Raw genomic sequence first — 9,535 nt, forward strand, 5'->3', positions numbered from 1 at the left:
AGAATTTGTGGGGACAAAGATACTATCAATGATAGCAGGACAAAAGAAGCAAAATGCTTGTAATAAGTGAGTAGGGGTACTGTAGAACTAGAGAATTAGATTGCTAAAATCATATATGAAAGTTCCAAAATGAGAGCATGCGACTACGACACCGTTCACGATTTAGAACACCGAACACTGATAGCGTACAGGCCGAGTCATTTCAGCGCTCCAATTCGCATCCAAGGATTCCCGCGAACCGAAATCTCGTCTTCGGATCGCAGTCCACGTCTTGACCAGCTGGCCGGCGGTATAATAGAGGTTAGTTTTTCTATTCATCTTCCTTCTTTTTCAAGTTCTTCTTTTCCAACATTTCTTTTATTTGCCTTGTTGTATCAAGAGAACAAAATGGAGTTCTACAAAAGAGATTGGGAAAATATTGCGATCTACGTGGATTTCGGTCTCGAATGGTGTGTTGTGTGCTCTAAAGTATGCACACAATGTCTGAGACTACATGATTTTCGTAGTAGATAGTTCTTAGATAGATAATCAGTACAGAATCAGTAGAAGAGAAAATTTTTCCATTTCTCTTCTACTGGTAGCTACGAGACCCAACAGTAAACGTAGGACTTTTTTTGTGGGACGGACAAGGCATTTGGTCGGATCAATCACGTTCGATTTCACCCTTTCAGGCTCTGAAGGCGATATTATAAATAAATAAATATTGCCGAAACGTTAGCTACGAATAAAGGATAGTAACAACTTTGTGTCCGGGTCAATTAAAGAAATCAATTACTGAAACATCAACAATCGTTTGTCGAAAGTCGTACATGGAAGCTTTAGCAAGTATTTTATAGTGATCAAATATTTATATCTAGTGAACTGACCCTAATATGAAGGACGTGTTTCGAATCTCTTGCAATCTGCGTAAGCATAAAACAATACTACACTAACTTAATTTTACAATTATATGTGGTTTCGCAACGATTAACCTTACTCATTAGATACTTACAGGGGAGAAAAACGGTTCTGTTACTGTTTCGCGGTCTCAACAAACTTAAATCTTTCGACTTTCCTCAAACGAATCATTTTCCAAGTTGCTTGTGAGGAGAATGAATTTTATTCTTTGGATTTCCACGTTTTGTTAACACGGAAAGTGTATGGTTTTAAGATAGCACCATTTAAAAGAGGACGAAACAAGGCTTTCACCCATAAAAAGGAAAACGCGAAATTACGTGCGATTTATGGGTCACGATGAATGGTTGGAAATTCTGACTCGCAAAAGGAAAATTTTCTTAGAAAAGAAATCCATTTGAGAGAATGACATTTATAAAGTCGCTTTCCATCCGTTGCGATTGTGCTTACTTTTGATTGATTCCGTTGAGCAGTGATTTGATTGTGCTTACTGATTTTTCACCTGAGTACTTACCTTTCCTTTCTTTTCGAGCCTTCAAAGGACCACATATTGGCACTTTTCAATTTCGTGATGCAATGTGTAGTCAAAAATAGGTTAGTGACATCTCACTTGGATAATCCATTTTTTGTCGTGATCATGATTGATACATCAGTAAAGACAGAGTTGGCGGTTCTAAACCTTGCTGTTTTGTTGGATTGGTTGATTTGTTGAAAGCAGTGGTGTTACTTTCCCCCTCACCCAACTACACCTCATCTCACTCACAAAATTTACTTAGCCAGGACTAAATTCGTTGGGAAATACTCACAGATTTCCTTTATTTACGAGTTAACGTCACAGTTCCACGAATCAAATGATTTGTAGGGTCGTCTCACATCTACTGCTCTATTTTACACATAGTTTATTTTCCAAATTCAACGGACGGAACCATTACAAATCAACTCTAAAAGATTACTGTTCTTTCCTTATTTTCTACATTTTCCACCGATTTTTCTGGTGCTTTTTCGATGTCCATTCTCAATATTCGTTTGTTTGTGAATAAAAATCCTCTACCAATATGAAATAATTTCCTATTAGTTTTTATCGTTTGTGTTGCTCCTAGAACGTCTGCTCGATGTTACTTTGTGGGAAATTGATTTCTGTCCGATTCTTCTGTGTGATTGTGCGCGATTTTTAGACTTAAACACAAAGAAAACCTTTTTTCGCTAGTTCCGAAGTTTCTTCTGATTCCAAGGCATATCCCCAATGACTTAGCTTTGCAGGAGGTGGATTTCTGCTCCTCTTTTTCTGTAGCTGTTCCATTAAGCCTTCTTCTAAGACAGCTTTCTGAGACTTTACTATGATTCCGACTACAGCAAACTTTAATCGTGCGGGATTACACAAGAGAAAAAAAAGACAAAAATCGAATCTCTGCAAAATAAGATCTTAGAGGCGTCCTAGAAGCAAAACAAACAACTAGCAGAACAGGACCTTGTTAAGACTACGTAAGCTTATTCATAAAATATCATGTGCAAAATATAAAATGAAAGAGAAAGAGAATCCGGGAAGTTTTCTCCACACTGTAGAGGGGGTCCTGTGCACTCGTTTGCCGAGGAGACCTGTTTTCCAACCTACTAAGCAGTTGCTGTCGATGGCGGTAGTGGTACCCTCTTGAGCTACGCAGTCTCATTGAAGCTAGCGAGGGTCTCCAGACGAGTGTGTAACCGCCTGTGAAATTATCACAAATCACGTCACTTTGGTAGTTCCTGTCCGACTCTTTTACTACTTTTGAGACTTCTGCTGTAAATGATTCTCCTGTAACGAGACGATCTTATCAAAATCCAAGGACATATGTTTCATAGTCATGTCTGTCTTGAAATTCTGCAATATCGCAGTTCTCAAACCAGGATCATCGCTGGCTAGTGAAGTAAGATATGAAAAAAAGATTGTTCAGCACCTACTGTTCCGTCAGCTGTTGACATGGATTTGCCATCACAGTTTATGATCGAGGATGAACTGAGGACAATGGGATCAGAACAGCTCAGTGAGTTTTATTGGTATTATGTTCATGTACATCCTTTTTTGTTGTTCGCAATCATCGTCGGAATGAAGTTGCCCAAGGCCATTGATCTCGAAGAGCGTTGCTGCTGTCATTGTTGTTGCTCGACGTGCTTACAAGCGTGTGTTGAAGACGTGCATCGATGATTATCGTTGCAATTTCTATTGACGTGTGGTATCGCAATAAAAGATGTTATACCCCAAAGTTGGCACATCATCGACCGAAGTGCCCCCCTAAGAAGTCTGTGCACTTCTTAAATGGGCACTCTTTTTGCATACTAATTGCTCTTTTCATTTTAGCATACCAAATGTGCGTGCGACTTCATTGTAGTTGAATTCTGAATAGTCTACATTCTCATTTTTGCATTTTATTGTTTCTTTTACAAATTATGTTCATTGATAACTCATGCCTTTGAAATCCAGCAACGATATTTTGGGTGCGTCGGTTGCTTTTTCATTAGATCGAAAATATCTTTTTATTTTTTATTTTTTGAATTGACCCGATCATCTAGTATTTGTTGAGCTCTCTTCACTTTCAAGTAACCTATTGTTTCATTAACTCTACCAGCATTCACAGATGCACAATCTTGTTGTTTGTTTGAGAGAAACTCACTTTCATTCCTTAGTGTTGTTCTCAGAATTGCTCCTATCGAATTTTCGTACTCATTGCAATAGGGGTAGTGACAAGGTAATTTTGAGCACAATTTTTCTGGTTTTCCAACGAAGTTTGTGTGATCTCTCCGTGATCGTCCTTGTTGTGTTCCTGCATACGAGGTCCTTGTTTTTTTTTTTCAGGGCGGGAACGCAGTCTTATTTCAAGTGATCTGAAGTCCTTGCAAGATCAGATAGGTGACTTGGCGTTCAACAATTATCGAACTTACGCAGATGCCGGACGCACAACCCAGCATTGTACCGACATAGTAAGTATTGTTTTCCCAGTTCTGAATCTTTGCATAAGCAGAATTAAGGGTTTTTTTTTCCAGATTCAAAGGTTCACGTCATTTCCGAGAATTTTTGTTTTGTACACAACACAGTTAATTGCAGTTCACTGAGATGAAAGAGAAGCTCCGTGTTGTATCCGGGCAGATTCCTGAACTTGCTGCTGAACTGCGCTCATTCCATACTTGTACGAAAGATATATCCAATGAGCTTGAAACTGTGCGATCTGCATGTCAGAAAGACGGTCCTGTGTGGGAGCTTCTTTCGCTTCCTGCGGTAAGAAGTCAACACTATGTCTTCGTACATTGCTTTTTTTCTGGTCCTGGCATCAAATTCCGTTTTCTCTATAGAGAATGGATGTCTGCATTCGCGCTGGTTATTATGAAGCAGCTTATTCCTTAACTAATTATGGTATGATGCTTCAGCAGCATTCTATAATCAAGAATCCATTGATTAAGGTAGATGATATGCATATCCAAGATTTCATTGCAAAACCTGTAATAAATTTCTTTTGGGGCATCGCCGACAAACTTGTAGAAGCTCGATCTTTTCTATTGGAGGAGTTATTCAACAAATTTTCGGGACCTCTTGACCTCGCTTCTTCTATCCAGGTACGTTTCCTCCTATCCTTGCACACGTGCTTCAATATAAGCTTTCTCATTATCATTCTTCCTTAGGTTGTGAACAATGTTCGTAAAATGCCTTACCTCACGCCTACACAGTTACGTATCTGTATTCTGCAGCACAGAGACATGTATTTGGATAGGCAAATTCTAGATATCACGGTCTGTTGTCCTATGTTTGTCTTCTGCTTTATAAATTTCTGAATATTTCCATTTTATTACCTTCCAGAACCATCCAGAGTTCGCCATTCGAGCTATTGAAATTTATCGAGATTGTATGTATGATACTCTTGTGCTCTATTTAGCTGTTTTCCCCGAAAATGAAACGGTGCGCAAAGATGTGAGTCATAATTATGTTTCTTACTTTCTACGGTCTCAAATTCATTAGCTTATTTAGTTTCTATTCATAACTTCAACGCGAAGGTTTGTGGTTTCTGTGAGGGTAATATTTAAACGCATTGTTCTAACTAAAAGCGTTATGTCAGATGGAATTTCCGCTGTTTCCAGTCGGAATATTACAGATTAACAGTGAGCTTCTAACGATGTAAATAGCGAATCTTGAAAACTTTTTTTTTCAAGGCTATCCGTTTGATATCTGTACGAGATTGCAACTAGAGGAAATGCCATTGCCGAGATCTTCGCAGTTTTCCTTCGCAAACCACACTTGCGTAGAGTACATTCGAGAAGTGCACCGAATACAAGTTTTTCTTTGTAAAAATCAGTGGTTAGGGAGGGAAACAGTGGTCGCGCTCAATACTCTTTTCAAAATCCTCGTTCTCCAGAGATTTCATCGCTGCTCTTTGCTACGGCGACCCAAACGTGAAAGATATGTCCTAATATGTTTCACCTATTATAAGTTTAGAAATAGCAGTTGTTTATGAATAACATCAACAAAGCAATAAAAGAATTATTAATGCAACAAGCAACGCAGATATTCACATCTCATTCAAGCACATTCATCGTGGATACCGCTACATTGTTATTTTAACACATGATGGAAAAATGGAATCCTCTAGCAAACGCTATACATTGAAATTTTGCAGCATTGGGGAAAAAGTGATGTAGCGCAGCGTTTCCTTATTGCACTCAGAGGGAACTGCATAGAAGTAGCTAGAAATACTCTCCTCAGAGCTCATTAGTAAGTAAACAATCCAGAAGCTTGTTTCAGAAGGGAAAGCGATGGAAAAACGTCTTATTAGGCCTTTGCATATTTTTTCCATTAGATTTTCTATATTCTGGGATGCGTAAGATGTTCTGTGCTGGGAAGCTGGCGAGTGGTGAGCAGACAGTCTTAGCCAATCTCTACATGAAGCAACTGTAGAAGTTGGTCGATGCAGTGCGCCAAAAACGCTCTCGAATTTGCACTGCTATATGCAAACGCTAGACCGGAAACGGCAAAGATGACGCGCCGATTTCTGGAGAGCCTGGAGTGGATGAAAATGCCTCATCCTCCCTATAACCCTCGAGTATCATCCTGAAGCAGCATCTGCGCTGAAAACTTCGTCGCAGCCCTTCTCCTTCTGGGAGAAGGGGCACTGAGGCCTCGTCCATTAAGTGGCTCCATGTTGCTGATAATGATGGTAATTACATTATCACTGATTGGTCCCTGATTTGGACTAATAAAGTGAAAATTTTCTAAATAAGTTCTTTCAAAGGTGGGATGGATAAACATGCAAAGAAGCAACGTATAACTGAAACGAAGACATTTCGAGATTTCTTTTGAGCACTAGGAGTTATTAGCTGTTTCCTGTGCTCGCCAGTTTTATGCGAAAGCCCATTCGAAAATGCAACTGGACTAAAAGGCGATCCTAATCAGATTTTGTAGGCAAGACCACCAGGGAAGTAAAATTTTACAGGAACTCTTGGCGTGTCCTATTGAGGTGTAGTGTCCATTTCTCTTTCAACATAAATTCGTGTTCGTGTACAAGCTAAATTAGAGCGCGTTGTACAGTTGAATATAAATAATAATAATAATATAATTTGAGTAAAAAATTCCAACACGATTTGCGGAGTGAGAATTACTAACAAATTTATTTGAAGCCTCACACAATCAAATAATGCGTAATGAACAGTGAAAATTCTCCCTTTGCATAACCGTTTTATTTTCAGTTGTCGTTAGACCCCCGCTGGGAAACATGGCCATCGAGTGCACCTTCTGCAGTGCTTGGACAGTGGACTGCGCGAAACATTACTCGTCTGCTGGATCTTGTACGACGAGCAGATATGAAGTACATATGATCTTGTTACTCTTCCATTTTTTTACCAGCTTCTCAATTATATTCGTAGTGAAAAACTAACGAATTACGTTTTTTTTCTTCTCCAAGATGGATGTGTGCAAGCATCTAAACTAAAGAAAATAGTGGCACTCTATTTCTGCTGTGTTACTTGCGGCCTACGATTATTATTATTTTTATTTTTATATTGTTATATATATATATATTATACAATACTTTTGCTAGTTCATTTCTGTTATGATTGTTTTTATTCAGGAACAGCGTTGACATGTGCACTGTTTGGTCAAAGCTCATGTCACTAGCTGCATCACTCGGTCGCATGGGACTAGATTTCCGAGCACTTGTTGTTGATTCGCTTGTGAAGATCGTATTGGATCGATTCAGTTCCGATGTTCGAACGGCTACCAATAGGTTAGTGTCCCATTACATCAGCTCTCGGGTCTTTTTTCTTCTCGTTTTTTTTTTCTCGATTACAACACTCAACTTTAGTTTCTTGAATGATGTGAAAGTATTGTCGATAGCCAGTGGAGAAGTTTCATCCCTGACTCTGGAAAATGAACCTTCTCTTATTGATAAAACTCCGCAACCCTCAGCTGAAGTGTCAATGTGGGACGATATTTGTGTCTATGGGAATGCCCTTGTTGAAGCTTTCAATAGTTTGCGTTACTCTCCAAGTCCCATGCTGGTTCGTATTTTCATGCATTAATTCTCCAACGCTGTTGTAAACAAGAATTTATATGGTTCCGCTTTAGATTCAGAATGTGGTTATATGCGTGCGAGAATCCATACGAAGCATACTGATGTGGCTTTGTGGCCAGTCGTCATCTGCTCATTTCAGCAAAGCAGTAGAAATCTTCTGTCTTCACTTTGTACCATTTATAAATCGGTGCATTCGTTACTTGTTCCCTTTCTCTGGAATAACTCGATTATTTGGAACAACAATAACTCCACAACTATATGTGAGTTCATTTACTATAATTTCTCAACTTCTTAGCTTCAACACTTCAAAAGTATTGTTTGTGCTTTTAACAACGATAGTTAGCGGAAAATCGGAAATTCATTCGCAATATGCCTTTTTTTGCTCCACCTTGTTGCTCATGTAAGCAGTTTCCAAAATTACAAAAATTTCTGCTATTCCAAGTATTATAAGGTTGTAGCATCAATACAGTAGGTTAAAACGAGATGAAGCACGGTGCATTTGTGTAAGCGGCTGCGGTAGAAGCGATGCGGTGGAGATGACGGTGTGGGACTTTTGTGAAGTACACCTAGGAATGGTTTCAGCGATAGTCCCTTTAGATTCTAACCGCTACGCTTCTCCGCACTGCTTTGAGTGCAGCCGCTTATGCAGCTGGACCGCGTCGTTCTGACCCTAATACAATTATCGACAGCAAGAGAAGTTCTCGAAGTTCACCGTTCGTGTCTTAACATTTTTCTAGGAAGTAACTGCATCAAAATTTTAGCGATCTCAAATAGTTTGTGACAACTACTGTGACAGACAGTATTAGGAATCAAAGTCGAATACGTGTATATCATCCAGCTGTCTGTGAGAACAAGATATAATTATAGGAGTCCTTCACAAAACTGGACGTCAACGAGCTGATTGCATCTTGTGATGGCTGCGAGCGGATTCAAGCCGTACTTGACGTGATTATGAAAGCACGAATCGTTCCTGATTTGGAATCTCTTAATACTGCCGAAAAAACTCCGAACACGTCAGATTTTCTAAAAGAAGCGTCTTTTTCGGACACTTCCATGTGCTCACCTTCTCAACAAGCTCCCAGTTCTGTTCATTTTGAATTGGACAACGAAGGCGGTGATGACGGCGAATCGACTGATGTGAAAGCAGAATCAGAGACATCAGTTACTGATCCGAATTCTCACGGCGAAACGAAACCACAAACAGAGGAAAATACGCTTGTGATCACAACAGATGATGTACCTGCCCTTGTTGAGACTGCGCCAAGTCCTACTTATAATATCGTTGAAGAAGCTGAAGCTCCGACTACTGATTGGGAATGGGATCAGCAAGCGGCGGGAGAAGAGCAAACGCTTCCGAAATCAAAAGAAAAATCTTCCTAATCAACCGTAGTAGTTTCTCTCTCCAATTTTGGTACATACGGTTAATATCTGTTTCTTGTTTTTTTTTTTCATAACATCCGTGTATAAGCTAAGCTAACGGGCTGGAGAATCTGAGGAATTTGTTGTAGAATCATCGATGTATCGGGGTACAGTCGTTGTTTGCAACTCATTTGAAGCAGATAGCTGAGGGCTTATCTGATTGCTGCTGTCATGAAATCTTTTCAATAGCTTAGGGTTATTTGATATGAACTTCATTCACTTTGAACCTGCTCGCACACCTTTTGCGACTAGATTTAGTGAACCCTTGTTGAAAACCACGTTGTTCAGGTAACTGAATCGTTCATAACGGTTTTTTACTCTGTGATATATATTTTTTTGTGCAACAGGTTATGTTAAAATGTGCATTGCTTTGTCTTGTTGGGTCTAATCGTCAAATAGTGACGTCTAATGAAAGATATTGTTAATTTTTTTCACAATTTATATAAAAATATTGCATTCAACATGTATTTCGTCAAGAATACTTTGCTGCGAGGGAAATATTCCGCTAATCTGAGCACTGTAGACCGTATTTTGCTTATGCTTGACACCTAATTATCTGTTGATAAGAGTCTTGTTGATTCAAAGTTTTACCTTATCTGAAACCTGATTTAAATCGGAATGTATATCTATAACTTTGTTTGAAAAAAATTCCATCCATTTTTATCATAAAAATGGACTGACAGCGCCGCTTT

General features: G+C 39.1%; 1 protein-coding gene across 3 annotated transcripts; it reads left to right on the forward strand.

The window, feature by feature from the left end:
* Positions 1-129: 129 nt before the first annotated feature.
* On the forward strand, positions 130-8,804 carry RB195_000582 (uncharacterized protein; the record flags this gene model as incomplete). Of its 3 annotated transcripts, XM_064197006.1 has the most annotated exons (13): positions 130-300; positions 380-449; positions 2,826-2,915; positions 3,725-3,849; positions 3,974-4,144; positions 4,327-4,479; positions 4,546-4,653; positions 4,721-4,831; positions 6,601-6,719; positions 6,981-7,136; positions 7,215-7,410; positions 7,478-7,684; positions 8,292-8,804. In XM_064197006.1, the coding sequence occupies 13 exons, from the start codon at positions 130-132 to the stop codon at positions 8,802-8,804; spliced, it is 2,190 nt and encodes a 729-aa protein (XP_064052887.1). The 3 variants fall into 3 exon arrangements, with proteins under 3 accessions (XP_064052887.1, XP_064052888.1, XP_064052889.1); XM_064197008.1 differs by lacking the exons at positions 130-300; positions 380-449 and having other exon boundaries at positions 2,897-2,915; positions 4,219-4,479; XM_064197007.1 differs by lacking the exons at positions 380-449; positions 3,725-3,849; positions 3,974-4,144; ... (6 more) ...; positions 7,478-7,684; positions 8,292-8,804 and having other exon boundaries at positions 2,826-2,876.
* Positions 8,805-9,535: the final 731 nt, after the last annotated feature.

The sequence above is a fragment of the Necator americanus genome, chromosome IV (genome assembly GCF_031761385.1).
Source record: "Necator americanus strain Aroian chromosome IV, whole genome shotgun sequence".
NCBI lineage: Eukaryota > Metazoa > Nematoda > Chromadorea > Rhabditida > Ancylostomatidae > Necator > Necator americanus.